The 20,871-nt window shown below is 43.2% G+C and overlaps 1 protein-coding gene across 1 annotated transcript in view; it reads left to right on the forward strand.

Annotated features, from left to right (window-relative positions):
* The window catches only part of DOCK5 (dedicator of cytokinesis 5), a 230,297-nt gene that overhangs the window by 202,124 nt on the left and 7,302 nt on the right, over positions 1-20,871 (forward strand). Inside the window, exons 40-48 of the mRNA XM_043988287.1 lie at positions 971-1,075; positions 4,417-4,558; positions 8,995-9,076; positions 9,518-9,602; positions 10,109-10,195; positions 13,215-13,391; positions 16,441-16,524; positions 17,153-17,290; positions 20,187-20,353. Coding sequence (XP_043844222.1) covers positions 971-1,075; positions 4,417-4,558; positions 8,995-9,076; positions 9,518-9,602; positions 10,109-10,195; positions 13,215-13,391; positions 16,441-16,524; positions 17,153-17,290; positions 20,187-20,353 — 1,067 coding nt within the window. The remainder of the gene's footprint in view (positions 1-970; positions 1,076-4,416; positions 4,559-8,994; positions 9,077-9,517; positions 9,603-10,108; positions 10,196-13,214; positions 13,392-16,440; positions 16,525-17,152; positions 17,291-20,186; positions 20,354-20,871) is intronic.

Raw genomic sequence — 20,871 nt, forward strand, 5'->3', positions numbered from 1 at the left:
CCTCTCTGAGCTTCATGGAATTCTTCTCATGTGTCTCTGAATTCTTCATATTTGCTGTTTTCTAAAGCTCAGTGATATTTCATAACATTCACAGATCACACTCTGTTTAAACATTCCCCACTTGTTGGGCATCTACTTTTTCCCCTACATCTCTGCTGTTACAAAAAATCTCTTGCAAACCTTAAAATATTTTGTAATAACAATTAATATTCCCTGCCGAGTGAACCATGCTGTTTCTACTTTTATACTGCTTTTCCCTTCTTTTTTGAGGTGTTTCCCTTGTGCTCTGATTCTTTTTTTCACAAGATGACTAATGTAGAAATATATTTAATGTCATTGTACATATACAACCTATGTCAGAATGCTTTCCATCTTGGGGAGGAGGGAGGGAAGGGAAGGTGGGAGAAAAAAAATTGGAACTAAAAATCCTGTGAAAACAAATGTGGGAAACTATCCTTATATATAACTGGAAAATAACATAATACTTTTTTAAAAAATAAATTAAAAAAACAATTAATATTCCTGTATAGTCTCCAAGCTCCATGGCTATTTATTCTTTTTTAAAATAAATTTTGATTTTGTATCACTACATTCTCCCAAAGAGTCATCTATTATAATGAAAATTTTTTTTACAAGAAAGAGAGGAATAGAAAAACAATTCAACAAAATTGATCAGTATATTGGCAAAATTTGACATTATAGGCAATGGGACACACCTACGGATCCCCTCCCTCACTTCTACAAGGACTAGGGTGGGTGTCTCTTTCTATGTCTTCTCTTGGGACAATTGTGTTCTTTGTCCGTTTGCAACATTGATTTCATGGTGGTGGTCTTTACCATTTACTTCATTGTGATCTTTGTATTTATTATCTTTTTGGCTCAGCTTCCCCTTGTTCATGAACGTTATCTGTGAGATCTCTATGCTCCGTGACTCCTACTCTCAGCATTTCCATTCTCTCTTTCATTTCAGAAAAAACGGGCCTCGTTTTATGAGAACATCATTAAAGCAATGAGGCCCCAGCCAGAGTACTTTGCCGTCGGTTACTATGGACAAGGCTTCCCGTCATTTCTGCGGGTAAGAGATCCCAGTGGGCTCAGAGGCTGTTGGACATAGCCAGTTCTGAAAAAGAAGAGTTTATTCTCATCTTCCCCAGTTTGCTCCCCCCACGGCTTTGTGTTAGCATCTGTGCATGGTTCATTCTCAATGTGGGTGGTAGGGGAGGAAAACATATCCGGAACTCTCCAGAATCTCTACCCCCTCTTCACCTCCCATCCCTAGACACCACCAACATTCTGGCAGAACTTTTTAGCAAATGGTTTGTCCCAGGTGGAATGAGATGGAGAAAACAGGCCACTGCCGTGTCCGGCTGGAAAGAAGGGAGAGCCAGCTAATTGTTTGTTTATTTATGCCGTTTCTAGCTAGAATTGAAAACAGCCTGACCTCCGGTCTGGGGCTGAAATTGGCTAAAAATACATAATCTACCCACTCCCTTAAAAATTGTGGAAAGTACACGGATTTCTCCAGGGTTTTCCATACCCTTGATGAGAAATCAGTGTGGTGATGTAGGAGTATGGGGTCTTCTGATCCAAGCCGTGCCCCTTCCCTTCTCTGACTACAGCCAGGTGTTTAATATCTCTGAGATCTGGTTGGTTCATCTTTAAAATAGCCATAATTCAGACCATCCTACTCCCTACTTTATGGAGACTATTGTGAGGATTGAATTAAATTGTACTTTAAAATGTATATATGAGTGAGTGCAAAGGCAGTGACTTATCTATGGTGCCTTGTCTCTTAAATTCAATTTCAATGAGATTATTATTATTAACATCATTATTATTAATTTCATCAAAATTGTATCTGGGAGCCAACAAAGCACCATGGATAAGGCACTGCTTTGGAGCTGAGGACCTGGTTCAAATCCCACCTCAGACAACTACTATTTGGGTAACCCTTGCTTCCCTGTGCCTCAGTTTCCTCATTTGAAAACTGGGGACTTAGACTCCAACTCCCCACCTGGAATGAGATGGTCTAACTCAAATATTCCTCTTGTCTTGTATCATCCTATTATTATGAGAAATGGTGTGATACAGAAGTTACAGAGCCAGGAAGACCCACTTTCAAATTTTACCTCATCCACCATATCTCTGTGACAAATTTCCTAATCTCTCTATGTTCTGGACAACTCTTTTTTGGTTTGGTTTTTGTTTGGTTGGCTTTGTTGTTTTGTTTTGTTTTGGTGAGGCAATGGGGGTTAAGTGACTTGCCCAGGGTCACACAGCTAGTAAGTGTCAAGTGTCTGAGGCTGGATTTGAACTCAGGTCCTCCTGAATCCAAGGCCGGTGCTCTATTCACTGCACCATCTAGCTGCCCCCTGGGCAACTCTTAAGTTTTAGAGAAGGTGCAGACCTGCACTAGTAGAATGAGTTCCTCACCTGGGAGTTCCCTATTACATTGAAATCACAAGTTTAATCTATCCTCATCTTCATCAATATCATTATTATTGTCTTATTAAATGGAGTTGAGATGAAAGTATCCTAGGACAAGTCTCTGGTAAGTACTCTAGGCACTAGGGGATTAAAACAAAAAAAGATGGAACCATTTACAATCTATCAGGAGACAGCACATGTGCCTTTGTAAGTACATGCAAAACATACCCAAAGTCATTTTTAGAGGGGGAGTACTGGCAGCCATCATCTTTCCTATTTAATGTCCCACGGTCTGTTTCAGAGGTAGATAAACTGTAATTGAATAAAGGTACTGGAATCTTCTGTGGACTCAGTTCAAGCATTGTTGGGACAACTCCAGTAGCAGACAGGCATGACAGTCCATCGCTTGGCCCACACTCAAAGCCTTTGTCCCTCAGGAGAATCCAGATTTATCAATGACCCTATCTCCCAAGAAATGGGCTTGATGCTCATTGTTTCCATCTGTATTAACTCTTGTAAAGTCTGAAACAAATCTCCACAGGCCTTTATAAAACCTCCCAGAATGACGCAATGTTCATTTAACATTTTCTAATCCATTTCCTTCCCAAAGGGGAGACCATCTCATCCTTAGAAGCTATTCCAAGGTAAAAAAAACTACCTCTGGGATGGAGATGAGCAGCCACCAGTTGGCTGGACGGTGTGACCGCTGGCTCTTGGCCTAATCTTTTTCTTGATGGAAACTCCTTTCTCTCATTGACCCCCACTATCCCCTACTCTCCAAGCTTAGATCCCTCAGACATTTGCATCCTTCTTCTTCTTCTCCTCCTCCTCCTCCTCTTCCTTCTCTTCCTCCTCCACCTCATCCTTCTCCTCTTCCTCTAAGAATCAAAGAATCAGAATTGGAAGGGACTTTGATGATCATTTAATCCAGCCTGAATCTGAAAATAGAATCCTCATAGTCAGTCAGTCAAAAAAAATATCATTAAGATTAATATCATCAGCTAGGTGGCGCAGAGGATAGAGCACCGGCCCTGGATTCAGGAGGACCTGAGTTCAAATCCGGCCTCAGACACTTAACACTTACTAGCTGTGTGACCCTGGGCAAGTCACTTAACCTCAATTGCCTCACAAAAAAAAAAAAAAAGAATAATACAAATTCCATGTAATTTACTGGTGGTCCTCCAGTCTTTGCTTATCCCATGATCCTCACACTCAAGCAATCGAGTCATGTAGATTCTTCCTTTTTAGTGTGTCCTGCCTTGGTCATTGCCACTCTGTTGCCATCTTTGTCACCCTCGTCACTTCACCCCTGTATAATGGCAGTAGCTGAACTGGCCGCCGCCTTCCTTCAGTCTTTAATTCTACCGGACGCTTTTACTAGAACACCACTCCTCTCATTCCTCTACTCAAGCACCTTAGCAGCCTTCTCTGGCTTTCAAGCCTCCATCCCACTTACTTGGCCTTATTTTATGTAATAAACCCTACTTCTCACCATTTCCCCACATAGTTCCTCTTCTCCAGATGGGCCAGACGTAACTACCGTGATCCTTCTTATCAACTTGCCTTCACTCACATGGTGGTGGTGGTGGTGGTCAGTTCTTTCAGTCCTGTCTGACTCTTTGTGACCCTATTTGGAGTTTTCTCAGCAAGGACACGGAAGTGGTTTTCCTTTTCCTTCTCCAGTTCATTTTATAGATGAGGAAACTGAGGCAAACAAGGTGAATTATCTTGCCCAGCATCACACAGCTACCGTGTGTGAGGCTGGATGTGAACTCAGGTCCTCCTGACTGAAGGGCAGCTAGGAGACACAGTGGGTAGAGCACAACTAAACAACACCTTGCTGATGCCAGGCCCACACTCACTGTACCAACTGACTGCCTCATTGCTGCCTGGGATATTTTCCTCTTTATTTTACATCTATCCTGTCTGGTTCCACCATGCCTCCAGCCCTGTTTCATCCTAACCCTCCTGTCTTCCTTGAACATCCAGAACAAAGTCTTCATCTATCGAGGAAAGGAATATGAGCGGAGGGAAGACTTCAACCTGAAGCTGCTGACTCAGTTTCCCAATGCGGAGAAGATGACCAGCACAACTCCTCCAGGAGAGGACATCAAATCATCTCCCAAACAGTGTATCCTTTGCTATGGCTTTCGCTTGGCTTGGCCAAGAGGCCAAGTGATGTCTTGGGTAGACCCCCTGTGACCATTAGCTCCTTGCTTCTGCTCTCTGCATAATTTTCCCTTTGGGTCATATATCTGAGTCCCTGTAAGTCAATTCAGTTTCATTCAATAAATATTTATTAAGCTCTTTTTATGTGCCAGAGACACCGTACTAGGTATTTGATATACAACAACAAGACAAAACATTCTCTGCCCTTGAAGAATTTGCTGGCGAAAAGACAATGTATACAGATAATAAATGTAAAACAAATAAGTTATTTTAGTGGGAGGAGATGATGAGTAAGCACCAACATGGGAGGTGCTTTCAGATGAGAGAAGGAGCATAGCACTTGGAGCCAGAATTTCTGGCTTCTAGTCCTCAACCAACCCCAGCATGGCTGTCTGGGACTGGGCCAATTCACAGAACATCCAGGAGCCTCAGTTTCCTCATTGTGAAAGTAAGAGGATGGACCAAATGGCCTCAAAGATCCCTTCCACCTTTCAGATTCTGATTCTTTGAAATTCCAAGTATAACTGAAGGAGAATTAATGGAGAGAACACCTTCCCAGGTCCTCTTGCCCAATCTAGCAGGGTACCATAAGTTTACTAAATCATGTGGCATAGCAGATAGAGAGCTGGCCTAGAAACTAGGAAGACCTGTGTTCAAATCCTACCTTGACAAATACAGGCTGTGTGATCTTAGACAAGCCCCATAACCTCTTTTTTTTTTTTTTTTTTTTTTTTTTTTTTTTTTTTTTTTTTTAGTGAGGCAATTGGGGTTAAGTGACTTGCCCAGGGTCACACAGCTAGTAAGTGTTAAGTGTCTGAGGCTGGATTTGAACTCAGGTACTCCTGACTTCAGGGCCGGTGCTCTATCCACTGCACCACCTAGCTGCCCCACCCCATAACCTCTTAATGCTTTAGGTGAAGCTCTAAGATTTTAAGGTACACCTGCACAGGTAGAGGGAGTTTCCTCACCTGAGCCATGCCTATAACAACAGTAAGATCACAGATCTAGCTCTTATCCTTGTCCTGTTCTTCCTCAAATATTTGACAAGAATTGGACAATTTCTAAGAACAATAACCTAAAATTCATTATCTAGTGGCTTCTTATGTAACCTCTCCCCAGTTTTAGGCTCCAACAGTCTTCCCAAAGTAAAAGAAAGACAAAACTATTATCTATTATGAGTCATGAATAGAGCAAAGGCCAAACTTTTAATTGAACCAACATTTATTAAGCACCTACTAAACAGAAACAAAAACCTGTTCCTGGACACAGAGAGCTTACTTCCCATTGTGGGGATGGGTAGGTAATAGAGCAGTATGTGGCTAACTAAACACAGGGTAATTTGTAGGAGGAAGACACTGACAATTAGGGGAGTCAGAAGACCTGAGTTTAAATATGATCTGTGCCACTTACCACCTTGGGTAAATCATTGAACTTCTCTGGGGCTCAGTTTCCTTCTCTTTAAACTGAGCAGACCGGATTAAGTGATTTCTAAGGGTCCCTCCCAACTCAAATTTTATTGTCCCGTGTTCTTCATTACGTGTGGCAGGGGAAAAAAATGTATGATTGAAAAAGGAGATGGGCTGGTAATGGGCTAAGAACAAGGGATAGCTGATGAATGCAGGTATGTGTTCCATTGGCATTCTCATGATTCTGGGAGAAATATCCCAGAAGTCACTAACCTGTTTAGCATGACCAGGCATCTACCACAAAGAGGTCAAATACAAATGGTAAAGACCCCTATGTGTACATAAATGTTTTTAGAAGCATTTTGTTGTTGTTGCAAATAATGAAAAACTAAGTGAGCACTCATCAACTGTGGAGCATCACCGATCAAGTTGTGGCATATGAATATAATTGGAGTAATGCTGCCCCATTAAAAATGAAAGAGAGAATTCACCAATATCAAGAGAACTCAAGGAAGACCTCCAATGTATTGGTGAACCACATTGGTAAACTACAGGAGATATGGACAAGGGTTTCACTGGGTGAACTGCCATTGAAATGATTGAAGTGACCACCCTGAGAGATACTAGAGCCAATGGTGTCTTGAAGTCCCTCATTAGTGACTTCCCATTTGTTCTGGAGGCTCTCTGTAGTACAACAGAAGCATGAATAGACATTGAATCATGGTCCCCAGTGTTTGAACTCGACAGTCTACAGACTGGGAAAGTCTAGGAACCAGTGATGCTTCCCACTTGTCAGCTCATTAAAGCTCAGCTTGGCCTAAGCCAGCTTAATGTATGGCCCTCTCCAATACTCTTCAGAGCACACCCTGAAATGCATCAAAGGCCACCTTCAATTCCTCTGTTTTTCCTTCCCACTCAGTCCTGAATGAAAGCAGCTGCTCCCTCAATTCGGAATCAAAGCCCGAAGCTCTTTGATTTCATATGTAATGACTCTTGGCTAGGCCACTGCCAATCTCAATGAGTCTTGATCCACTCCCAACTGCTTTCCCAAGCTGGACCGAAACCATAATAATGTGTTAGCATTTTCCAGCACGTTTTCTTCCCCCAAAGGAAGGATCTTATAATCCCTAGGACAGGCTCCACAGTCCAGCTAACCCGGGTTGGAGACTAGTGACCACCTGGTATGCCACAGTCCAGGAGGTGTGACCACTGATTCTTTGTCTTAACATCTTTCCTGCTGCTAGATTCTAGGGACAACTGGGCCTTTCCACCCACCCTGCAGCTGAACCCTACTGTATATATTGCCTCTTCCAATCAGAAAATAAACTCATTGAGAGCAGGGACTGCCTCACTTTTCCATCTTCTCCCCTGTGCTTGGCTGAGAGTCAGTACTCAACAAATGCCTTCCTTCTTGGAAAGGCCTCTAGGAATAGACTGATCTGGGTGCTGGAAATAAAGTGTTTGATTGATGAGCTTTCTTAAGAGGCAGTGGGGTATCATTAATGGAGTGGTTGATTTGGAGCCAAGACTTAAGTTTGAATCCCAACCTCTTAATACTTACTAGTTGTGTGACCCTAAGCAAGTCATGGATAAAGTTCTGGTGCTGGAGTCAGGAGGACCTGAATTCTAATCTGGCCTCAGAAATTTACAAGTTGTGTGACCCTGGGCAAGTCATTTCACCCTGGTTGCCTCATCTGTAAAATGAACTGGAAAAGGAAATGGCAAACCACTCTAGTATCTCTGCCAAGAAAACCCCAAATGGGGTCACAAACAATCAGACATGACTAACTGACTAAATGACAAAGTCATACCACTTCCTTTAGCCTCAGTTTCCTCATCTGTAAAAGGATCCAAAAGCAGCTGTGCTCCCAACTTCATGGGGTTGTCATGTATGAGAGAGACCTTAAGAAAACAATGCATGTAACACAAAAGCATTGGCAAATAGTAAATATTTAGTAAGTGCCTATTGTGAACTAATGTACTGGTCATTGTACCAAGCGCTGGGAATGCAAAGAAGACAGTCCCTGCCCTCAAGAAGCTCACACTTAAAAGGGGGAGACAACAAACAAACTACACACAGTTTGAAAATAATCAATAGGAAGATGTTAGGGAATTAAGGAAGTTTGGGAAAGGCTTCCTATAGAAGTTGGGACTTGAGCTGAGGCTAGAAGGAAGATGGGGATAGGGGGACAAAGAGGGAGGGAACTCTGTTCATGGGCGACAGCCAGTGAAAATGCCCGGAGGTGAGAGATGGAGTGTTATTGGAGGAGCAGCAGGGAGGTCAGTGTCTGGACTGAAGAGTACGTGGCTGGGCAGGTGTAAGGTGTAAGAAGCCTGGGAAGGTGGGGGAGGGGAGAGCAGGTAGTGAAGGGTGTCAAGAGCCAAGGGTGTTCTTTGAGATCTGTTGATACATAGTTATCCAGACTGGAGTCTCTGCTGCCAGACCCTCCTCCTTCAATGTTTCTCTTGGCTGAGGTCCTTGGAATATTCCTGTCCCCAACAAGAGGTAAAGTATAGTCACCCCTCCAACTCCTGACATGAATAGGAGGGCTTAACTGAAGGAATGAACTGGGATAATGGGCCATGTGGCCTTTCTTTGTTGTTTTATTGATGTCTAGTTTTCTTTGGAGGCTTTTGAGCCAAGGGTACAAAATCCTAGGGTAGGTTGATTAATAAGATATGTCAGTCATGAATAATAGAGCACCCTTTTAAAAGCTGTCCTGTTGGGGCAGCTAGGTGGCGCAGTAGATAGAGGACTGGCCCTGGATTCAAGAGGACCTGAGTTCAAATCTGGCCTCAGACACTTGACATATTACCAGCTGTGTGACTCTGGGCAAGTCACTTAACCCTCATTGCCCTGCCAAAAAAAAAAAGCTGTCCTGTCATTTGGGGAAAAGAGAAGAACTGAAGAATGGGCATTTGGGGAGGTGGAGGCAGGGGAGATGGACGGATGGACCAGGCTTCCACGTTGCTTCCTTAACTGAAGCCTCAGATATGCAGTGCTTCACGGTGAAGCCTGTGATGAACCTACCTCCGAATTACAAGGACAAGCCCGTGCCAGAGCAGATCTTGAAGTAAGTGACGACAAGCCCAGTAAGATGGAATGATATTTGTATACTGTTTTGCCAATTCTTTTTACTGTGGGGTGGAAGGTCTCTAAGCTCTCCTGCTACCCTGACGTTCTACTGAGTCTATGAATTTATGGAGGAAAGGTGTTACCTAGAAAGGGAACAGATTTTTGGTTAATCGAGGCAGTTAGGCAGTGATGCGGAGCTGAAGTCATGAAGACCAGGGTTCAAAACCTTCCACAGCCTATGCCATCCCAAGCAAGTCTATCTGCCTCTCTTGGTCTCAGTTTCCTGATCTATCAAAAGGGGGATAACAATAGCAATGGCCTCACAGGGCTGTTGTGAAGTGCTTTGCAGACCAGAAGATGCTGTGTAAATGATAGCTGTGGTGTGTGAGCTGTCCGTGAGGCCAAAGGTGACTCTGAGTGCTCTGCCCTTCTTCTCCAGTTACTATAGGGCCAACGAGGTCCAGCAGTTCCAACATTCTCGGCCCTTTCGGAAAGGAGAAAAGGATCCCGACAATGAGTTTGCTGTGAGTGCCGTGTTCTTTCCTCACCTGACAAATAGCGGCCCCCCAGGGCTCTACCTGCCCCAGGTCCCATTGTCTCTGCTCTCCTCCCAAGCCTTCAATGCACAGGAAAAAGGAGGGTGGTTCTCTTGTTGATTTCTATTCCCCACCCCTAAGGCCAAACATTCCGAGTTTCTGTGTTTTGAAGGTTCCTTCATTAGGAGGGTCAGGGTTCAAGTGCATTTCACAAACTAATATTCTATACTTTCAAGCCCCTTTAAACCATGACGTTCTCAATTCCAAGGTTCATCATCTGTATTCTAAGGGTCCTCCCAGGTGCTACATTGTATGTTCTAAGCCTGCCAGCTCTCCCATTCCATGTTCTAGAGTCCTTCCCAGCTCTCACATTCTGCCATATGAATATTTTAGGGAAAACTCACTCCCATTCTCTGGGTAGGCCACTGGGGAGCTGGGAAGGCTACAATTTTGTTAAATAACCTCCATGGTTTTTTGCTACCTTCTGCTTCCAGACCATGTGGATCGAGAGGACCACCTACACAACCGCCTACACCTTTCCTGGGATTCTCAAGTGGTTCGAAGTCAAGCAGGTTACCGTGGTAAGTCCTCTGCGAGGCCCCTTCAGGAACGTCTCTGGAGACCCCAGGTGTGACCAGGGGCCTCATGAAAGCTGCCTAACCCTCTCCCTACCCTCTTCATTGTTCTAACAGCCTGCTTTTTCACTAAAGAAAGACATGAATTGTTTGTGTCTCTAGAGTGGAGAGAAAGCCATCAGCAATCACTTCATCCTCTAATTTCCCTCAGCTGTAATGGCAGTGACTGACTGACCCCATCCTGCTAGGCTGACCCCAACAACAGTCATGTCCACAGTAGTGGCAATGGCTGTGTTGGGCCCTGCTCACTTGTTGGTTCATATGGATTAATTAAGTCAAAGAAAAAACTCCTTCCAATAGTTTCAGGCCTTCCTTTTTGTGTCCGGAGGCTTAACAGGGCACAGTCCACCTGGGGGTCATTGTTGGCTACCACCCTCTTCAGTTACCTGACCGTGCCTCTGAACCCCCTACGTCAGCGCCATCTCTGGCTCTGTCCTCTGGGTGACTTTGGGCGAGTGACTTCTGTCCGGGCCTCACTTTCCTCCTCTCTAAAATGTGGGGGTTGGTCTAGACAGCCTCTGACATCCTTGGGTGTTCTGACGTTCTAGGTTCTGTGGCCTCTCCCACCTCTTCCGTGGTACATGTAATATCGATGTACACCATATGTTCTGCTAGGAACATCCCATGTTCTACTATCTGCGTTCTTTGAACATCCCATGTTCTACTATCTCAGTTCTACTAGGAACGTCCTGTGTTGTATACGTTCTACTACGAACATCTGTTGTATGTTCTGTTATGATTCTCTGCTTCATAGAAAAGACTGAGGCCAGTGCACATGGTGACCGAAACATAGGGTACAGCTCTGAACTTGTAGTCAAGAAGAGCAGGGTTCAAATCTAGCCTCAGATGCTTCATATCTCTCTGAACCTTGGCAATTCGCCTAAACTTTCTGTGCCTCAGTTTTCTCATCTGTAAAGTAATGGGCTTGGACTCCATCTCTAAGGTGGTACCCTTCTAACTCTCAATTTCTGATTCGAGGATCTTCCTCGGCATACACACTCATGTCCCATTCCAACTCCCAGCTTCTGCATTCTTCAAAGCTTCCCAGGGTCGTTCTTATCTGCTTTATGCTTTCTAGCATTCCTCCTGGGAAAGGATTTCCTTCCTCTGGGCTAAATATGATACCTCTGCCCATATCCTCGATCCAATCCCCTCCCAGGACCTCAACAACCTTTGCCGAAGCAGCCATCTCTTCTTTCTCATGCATCATCAGCCTCACTTTTTCTGGGACTGGCTGTGTCCCACCTACCAACCAACATGAGGAGTTCTTCCTAGGTCTAAAAAAGACTCCTTTTGACCCACCAGCCTACCACTGTGGCATCTGTCAGCCCTCCCCCTCCCCGACTTTGCTCTCAAAATCCTTTAAAAGTTATATGATAGGGCAGCTAGGTGGCACAATGGATAAAGCACCGGCCTTGGATTCAGGAGGAGAACCTGAGTTCAAATTTGGCCTCAGACACTTGACACTTACTAGCTATATGACCCTGGGCAAGTCACTTAACCCCAATTGCCTCACCAAAAAAATAAAAAAGTTATAAGACATGCCCCACTTCATGTATTGCTGCCCACTTTCTGCTCTACTTCTATCCACATGACTTCTCTCCCCACTGTATAGAAACCATACTCTGACCCCACCATTGAGCTCCCAATCCCCTAACACAAGGGCCTTTTCTCAGTCCTCATCCTGCTTCATCTCTCTGCAGCTTTTATCACCCTCTCCTAGTGGATCCTCCTTCCTCCTTTGGATTCTAAGATGCACCACACCCTTCTGGCTCTCCTACTCCTTCCCTTAGCTACAGATTCTGTCTTCTGTACTGGCTTCCTGCCTTCTTCTAAATCCCCCAAGGTGGGTATTGTCCAGGACTCTCTTTTTCTCTCCTCTTCCCTCCCCTTCCCTCTTCCCTCTCTACACTCCATCCCTTGGCAATCTTATTCATCATCATAACTTGGTATACATTTCCTATCCAGTCTTCTGGCCAGGCCCATCACTTCTGCATCCACAGAATCTCTCACCTGCTTCATGTTCCCTCATTCCCCCAAGAGATGTCCTTATTATTCCCCTGGAGTGGTGGCCTTTTAGCCAGGTATTCCTGGCCCTACTCTCTCCCCACTCCAGACCATCCTTGATGCTGACTTCTCTATTGGGATGTGCAGGGGTCCTGAACGTGGGGCTGCTCTGTGCATCTTTTCCCAGGCTACCTCCTACCCAGGACAGTGCTCTGTACACAGTAAGGACTTGATAAATGTCTGCTGGTTTTCATTCCATCAAATCCCCTTTCTGAGAGCTGTGCTGCTTTAGCACTGTTGTGTTGTTGTTGTTGTTTTTTTTAACAAACACATCAGAACTGTACGTTCAGTTTTATATCTATTTCACCCAAAGTTGCTATTGCTCAAAACGTGGGTGGCAGCTGCTTTCAGACTCCATAGCACATTGTTTTGAATATTTTCAAAGGTTGCAGATGTTCATCCTTTGCGGGTAGATTTAATTTTGGGAAATACCCAGAAGTCTTCCAGGATCAATTATGATAAATAATTCAGTTCAATTCTAGAAATATTTATTTCTTTTAAATAAAATTTGGTTTTGATATCTCTTGTTTTTACATCAGCTACATTTTCCATTGTATCCTCCACTTCTAGGGAGAGCAATCTGAAGCGCGCGCATGCGCGGCGCGCGCGTGTATGTGTGTGTGTGTGTGTGTGTGTGTGTGTAAGAAAGAGACAGGGAAGGAGGATGAAGTAGGTTCAAATTCTGCCTCTGACACTTATTATCTGTGACCTTGGGAAAGTCATTTTCTTCCCTGGATCTTAATTTTCATTCATTGTCAAATGATGTGGTTGAACTCAATTGCAGATGACCTTTGCAATGCCTTCCAACCCTGACTGTTTTGCTCATCCCATCATGCTGAGGTCTTGCTGTGTGTCTCACAAACCGTCTTTGGCCTCTTTCTTGCTTCTTACTGCTCAGGAAGAAATCAGCCCCTTGGAGAATGCCATTGAGACAATGGAGCTCACCAATGAGAAGATCAGCAATAGCGTCCAACAACATGCATGGGACCGCTCACTCTCCCTACACCCACTCTCCATGCTACTCAATGGCATTGTAGACCCTGCTGTCATGGGTGGATATTCCAACTATGAAAAGGTAGGCGTGGGTCTTCATGGAACTGGGATGGGTGGATGCATGAATGGATGGAGGAATGGATAGCTTTTATGACATGCTTAAGCGCTCTGAATACAAATACAAAATCAAGATAGTCTTTGCCTTCAAAGAGCTTCCATTCTCATAGCAAAAGATAACATATATAGGGCAGTGGGATCAAGGTAAGTATGTTTTGGTTTGAAAAGACCCAGCTGGAAAAGAGAAAAGGGAAAAGAAATTATACAACAAATATTTACAGCAACTCTTTGTGGTGACTAAGAATTGGAAATCAAAGGAATGTCTATCAATCAGGGATTGACTGAACAAGCTGTGGTATATGATTGTAATAGAATATTATTGTGCTATAAGAAATGACAAGCAGGATGATTTCAGACAAATCTGGAAATACTCATATGAACTGATGTGTAGTGAAGTGAGCAGAACCAAGAAGACACTGTGCACAGTGACAGCAGTATCGTTCTATGAGCAATTGTGAATGACTTAAGTACTCTCAGCAATACAATGATCCAAGACAACCCCAAAGGGCTAATGATGAAGCATACTATCCACCTCCAGAGAAAGAACTGATATTGATTGAACACAGACTAAAAAAAGAAAAAGAGTACTTGTGGATTGTACATATATAACCTATATCAGATTGGTTGCTGTCTTGTGGAGGGGGGAGGAAAGGGAAGGAGGGAGAAAAATTTGGAACTCTAAATCTTATAAAAATGAATGCTGAAAACTACCTTTACATGTAACTGGAATAAATAAATGAAAAGACACAGCTGGGGCAGCTAGGTGGCACAGTGGATAAAGCACTGACCATGGAGTCAGGAGGACCTGAGTTTAAATCCAGCCTCAGACACTTGACACTTACTAGCTGTGTGACCCTAAACAAGTCACTTAACCCCAATTGCCTCACAAAAAAAAAAGAAGAGGAGGAAAATAAAAGACAGCTATGGGCAGTGGTACCACGGGAAGTGGATCGATATACTAGTTAGGAGAAATGAGGGAGTTGATTGGATTATGTTCTCAGAACTAGAAAGCAGGGAAAAGGAGGGTAGACATGTGTGATAGCATGATAGTAGACAGGAAATGGCCAGGGGAGTAATGTGTGGCTAAAGCCCAGGTTTAGATGAACCAGGTGATTGAGGTAAGCACTAACCATGGCATTGGGGACCCATAGCAGGAGGTCCAGGCATGTAAAGGTTAATGATCTGTAGGATTTAGCATGTTTCCTTTGCATTATAGCCTGGCACATAGTAGGTGCTTAATAAATGTTTATTGACTGACTGACTCCTTCCCCCCTGCCCCCAGAAGATAGGAGAGTATTTTCATTCTCTCTACTTGCCAGTGGGCAAACAGAATTATTAAAGGGCTCATCCCCAGGCACACAACCGATCGGTATCATGGTTAAGGCTAGGAACATGGGGCCAGAGTTAGAATCATTTGGGACCCTGAAGGTCGAGAAGTTCCATTCTCTTCATTTTACAGAGGTAGAAGCTGAGGCCCAGGGTGGTGAAATGATTCGCCAAAGGTCATGGACGTATCCATTGGAAGAGCTAGGATCTGAACCCAGGTTCTTCAGGAATCTCACAAATGCAACTTGTTAATGTACCTAATGAAAACATCCTCCAACTTTCCTTCCCCCAGGATGAAAATTAAGTGAAGTCAACAAGCATTTATTAAGCACCTACTATGTGTTTGCACTATGCTGAATGCCTAGGTAACAAAGAATAGTAAAAGACAGTCCCTATCATGAAGGAGCTTTTAGTCTAAAAGGGAAAATAACACATACATAATAGCACAGGTATGTTATACAAAGTAGATGTATACAAAAATGTATACAAGATATATACAATATAGATACAAAGCGATACTAAAGGGGGAGGCACTAGCCATGGCTTCCTGTATGTAAGCTGAGTCTTAAAGAAAGCCAGACACTCTAAAAGGTAGACATGAGAAGGGATAGTAGTCCAAGCCTGGGATACAGCCTGTGCAAAAGCTTTGTGATGGGAAATAGAGCACTGTGTGCAGGGTAGCAAGTAGACCAAGAAGACTGAACCATAGACTGTGTAGGGGGGAGTAATGTGTAAGAGACTAGATGATTACTTGGTGGGGATGTTGGAAAGGCTCTTGTTTTTCCAGTATGGGTTAGACTAAATGATCCAAGCTCCCTTCCAATGCCTGAGGTTCTAGAATGTTGTGACATTTTAGAGGCAGATGAGGATCTTAAATTAAAAATAAAAAAGTCCCCTGCCACTGGAGATGAGAGAATGGAATGATCTGGCTTAGCTATTTTCAAGGTTTACAATCAGTCTGAGATTTGTCTTCCTGAGCTGCAGATATTTCCATTCTCTGCCAAGTCACAGAAAGAGGGCTTAGAGCTGTTTCCCACATGAAATGCATCATCTACTTTCATCATTTCATTCTTTTAAAAACCCTTTGCTCTTAATAACAGGGTGGTTTTCACAGCACTGAAAAGAAAAAATGAAGGGGACTTTGAAGTCAAAAGCTCCTTCAGAAATGAGACAGGCAGGGAAAGGAGACAAGTTTTGTAATAAAATTTTAAGAATAAAATGTTTAAATCTAAGGTAGGGATTTCCAGGCATAGACCCTGGCTTCACTGTGGTTTTCCTTCATTTGTGTTTTAAATCCTCTATTTCCCCATAGAAATCACCACTTTCCCCAACCCTCCCCTCTTCCTAATTTCTCTTTTCCGTTGATGTTAAATCCTCAGCTATGACCCCTAAATTAACAAGCATTTATTAAGCACCTACTTACTATAGTCCAGGAGCTGTGCTAAGCCCTGCTGGGGGCCCCACCATTCTTTCCATCACCCAGATTTACAAATTTAGAATCATCCTCAACTCTTCTCTCTGCCCAGCTCTAGATTCTGTGATCCCTGACATTCCCCGATGCTCACACAGCAATGGGCCTATGCTTTCATTGTTCCCCACTCATTCACAGGCCTCACTGCCCACCTTTGGAGAGACATCCACAGCTAGGCTCGTCTCACAATTGCTTCTTCTCTGTCCTCTACCCCCAGGCCTTTTTCACAGAGAAGTACCAGCAGGAGCACCCTGAGGACCAAGAGAAGATTGAGCTGCTCAAACGCCTAATCGCCCTTCAGGTATGCACCCCAAAACTGCCACCCTCCAGAGGAACACAGCGACTGATGGGCAGAGCACCAACTCCAGCCAGGGGACCAGCACTGGGCATGCTGTGGATACCTCAATGATCTTAGAAACCAATAGGCAATGGCACAATGAAGGGCACAGAGCCTGGCATCTGGAGGGCCTGGGTGCTCCACTGGCACTCTGGCCAGTAGTGACCCAAGTTTTAGACCCAGCAACAGTGTATTTTTATCCTCTGTTGAGTTTTATTGACATCATTTTGACACAGCCATGTTCTCATGTAAGACCAGAGGTGCTATGTCTGCAATGAAAAAAGTTGCCTGTAGTTAAAGAGCAAAATCTTAGTGGGCCAAAGAAGCATCGTGCAGACCTGAGTTCAAATCCTGCCTCAGACACTTAGTAGCTGTGCAACCCTGAGTAAATCACTTTAGCACTCTGTGCCTCCCAGTTGACTCCTTTGTAAAATGTGGAGGCTGGACTAGGTCCCTGAGATCCTCTCTAGCTCTTCATCCATGACTCTTTGGTAGAGTATGGGATTAGGAATAGGACCCCGTTTGGTCCTTCCACGTGACAGCCTCCATTCTTAAATCATCCCCTTCCCTGCTCCCGTTCTCACTTCTCCAGATGCCCCTACTTGGAGAAGGGATCCGAATTCATGGGGAGAAGCTAACAGAGCAGCTGAAGCCCCTGCATGACCGGCTGACCACCTGTTTCCGGGAGCTCAGGGAGAAGGTGGAGAAACTCTATGGAGTCATCACTCTGGTAAGCTTTGTCTGAGAACCAAACGATCTGAGCAGTCAGCTCCAGGCTCTAGGCTGACTTCATACCCATCCCCTGATTTCACTCTTTTGTTTAATGCCTTTATTGCCTTCTAAGAGATTTTATTTCTATCTTTTCTATATCTTTTGTTTTCACTGCTAGATTTTCTCATGTATCTTTCCTATGTCTTAAAAAAGAAACAAAAAGGGGAAGCTAAGTGGCACAGTGGATAAAGCACCAGCCCTGGTTTCAAGAGGGCCTGAGTTCAAATCCAACCTCAGACATTTGACACTTACTAGCTGTGTGACCCTGGCCAAGTCACTTAACCCTCACTGCCCTGCCAAAAAAACAAAAACAAAATAACAAGAAGAAAAATATTCATCAATGCCAATCAATACATGGGAAAAAATGGGCATCAGTATGTAATGTTCCATACTCATGAACTGCCCCACCTCAAATTCTTCTAATTCTTCAAATGAGCATGTTCTCATATCTCTTCTTTGGGGCCAATCTTGTCTTCTCTAACTCACAACATTAATTTTGATTGTTTTGTGGTTTTATTTTCTATTTTCGTTAGTGTAGATCGTGTCTATATTATTTTTCTGGCCCTTCTAAATTTTTCCTGCATCCATTCATGGAAATCTTTTCAGACATCTCTGTATTTATCTTTTCTCACAATAATGGAATATCACCATTATATTCATGCACTGTAGTTTGTTTTGTCATTTTATCATAAAAAGTGCTGCTATAAATATGAAGATTTTCTTTTTGTCAATGACAATGACAAGAGAATCTCTGGGTCAAAGGATATGGATATTTTAGTCACCTTATTTACATAATTCCAAATTACTTTGCAGAATAGTTATACAGTCTTACAGCTCCACCAACAATACATCAGCGTGCCTGCTGTCTATAAATCCTCCAACATTAATTCTATCATCTGTTGTCATCTTTTCATGTCATCAAGATAATCTCTTTTAGCTTTTTGTAATTGTCTCTATCTTTTATTTGCTTAAGAACTCCTATCCCTCCTACCTCCCCTACCCTTACTCTAAAAGATACATAATTAACTTCTTACCTAATTTTTTTATGACATGATCATAAATTCACACATTCCAGATGTGGTCAGTTTTGAATTTACTGTGGAACATGGTATAAGATTTGTCTAAGCCTGATTCCTGACAGGATGCTTTCCAATTTTCCCAGCAGATTTTATTAAATAAGGAATCATTTCCTAAGTAATTTTTGGTTTTGATTTTAACGGAACACTAGGTTATTAAGTGCTATTTTTTATTGTCCCTCTTTGTCTGGTCTTTTCCATTTTTCTATTTTCTGTATTTTAACCAATAACAAATATCTAGAATATCAAGGGAAATGATGAAAAAGGGTAGGAATAAAGAGGGGCTAGGCCTCAAACTATATTATAAAATAGTAGTCATCAAGAGCATTTGGTAGATAGTATAGTGGATAGAGTGACCTCGATGACCTTTGACAAATCATCACTTAACCCCTGTTTGATTTGATGGTCCCTACTAGGTCTAAAATCATGACCCTATGAGATTCCATGTTATTCCATAGTCGACAGCCCCTTGTGAACTAGTAAAGAACAGAAAACAAAGTGAGTACCCAGGAATCAGGGAATGTCTCTAAACAGACTGTAAGGTGAAAGTAAGGGGATGTCAATATATGATAAGCAATGAGAAATGTGCAGAATTCAGAGAAATATGAGAAGATTTTGTCTTAATGGACACAAGGTCAAGTGAGGGGAATAGTATATGCAATGACCACAATAATACAGATGAAAAGAATACTAAAAGGAACATCACCTCTGAATAATTGTAGTGACTAATTTTGCTCCCCAAAACAGGTACTGAAACTGGGCTTCTTCCTCTTGGCAGAAAGGTGGGGGGTTTTGGAGGAAGGATGTTTTATATACTGCCATATTTCATCCCCCTGTCAGCTGTTAGCTTAACTCACTTTCTGGATTACAAGTGAGAGCTCAGAGCAGACAATGGCTTTGACCTAATGGGGACCACCAGGCCCTTCTCAGAAATATCCAGTGTATTCAAGCATGCTTCACAAACAGGTATTTGTAGATGAGTGATAATCAGGTTATGCTATCGACTTACAACATCCTTTATGGCATAGCACCTGCCTTTTTTTTCCTATTGGAGACAGATGTTGTTTCATTACCATAGCTATAACTGAAGGGGTCCATCCTATAATTTGGGTCCAACATTCTTCCTTTCTACCAGTAGTCATTAAAATACATTTAAAAGAAGCAAGACTGGGGAATTCTATGGCTCGACCAGTAGACAAGGATATTGTTTTGTTTTGTTTTATGTGTTATTGATGCTTTTTAAAAATTTCACTCTCACTTTTCAGTAACTGGCTTACCATACACACCAACTTTTAACAAAACAACAGCTTAGGGGACAGCTAGGTGGCACAGTGGATAAAGCACCAGCCCTGGATTCAGGAGTACCTGAGTTCAAATCTGGCCTCAGACACTTGACACTTACTAGCTGTGTGACCCTGGGGAAGTCACTTAACCCCCATTGCCCTGCAAAAAACAAAAACAAAACAACAGCTTAGCTGACCAAAATGATATCTGGTGGAGTATGTAACACTCCCCACCCATAGACCCCCACCTCTCTACCAAAAGGGGGAAATGTGTTCATCATCATCAGTCCTTCGAAATCAAGATTATAGATCAAGGTTCTTGCTGCCGGTTCTTGACCCTTTCTTTGGTTTCCTTCCATGGAAGGGATGCATTTGCCTCTGTTTTCCTTCTCCTTGGTACCTCCTGGAAATTGATCTCAACCTGTCCAGCCTTGGACATTGAGATGAGTCTTAGTTAGACTGAGCCCCTAGACTTGATGTTTCTTATGCTCCTCAGCCTCCCACTTTGACGGAGAGGAAGCAGAGCAGGACGGGGTCTGTGGTGCTGCCCTACATCATGTCTTCCACCCTAAGGAGATTGTCCGTCACATCCGTGGCTTCCTCAGTGGTTTCTACATCTTCCACCTCCTCAGATAGTGCTCCCTCCAGGCCAGGATCAGATGGGTGAGTAACTACTTTGTATAAAAACTAAGCCTCTTGTTACAAAGACTGTGAATAGATCCATCCCAGCCACTCACCACAACAGTGTGTGGCCTCCTTGGGCTATAATATCATCTTCTTCTTATAAAGAATCTTTTTTCCCTAATTTTTTAACATTTTTATTTAAAGTTTTGAATTCCAAACTCTATCCCTCCTTTTCTCCCTCCCCACCCCATTCCTAATTCACACACCTCTGACTAGAAGTTTCAATGGCTCCCTATTGCCTTTAGGATAAAAGAGTCCTCCCAACTTGGCACCTAAAAAGCCTTTTGCAATCTGGCTTCCACCTACCTTTCTATGCCTATTTTTTTTAATGAACAAAAATCTATTTTCTCTTCCTCCCACCTCTCTCCCTCCCACTGAAAAAGACAAAAACAAAATGTTCGTAGCATTCTCATTTCACATGATGTCCCTCCCAGCAGCCCAACTGTTCTCTTCATTGTTCCCTGTCTGGAGAATTCTCTTGCCTGCCTTCATGCTTC

Source organism: Dromiciops gliroides, chromosome 2 (genome assembly GCF_019393635.1).
Source record: "Dromiciops gliroides isolate mDroGli1 chromosome 2, mDroGli1.pri, whole genome shotgun sequence".
NCBI classification, from domain to species: domain Eukaryota; kingdom Metazoa; phylum Chordata; class Mammalia; order Microbiotheria; family Microbiotheriidae; genus Dromiciops; species Dromiciops gliroides.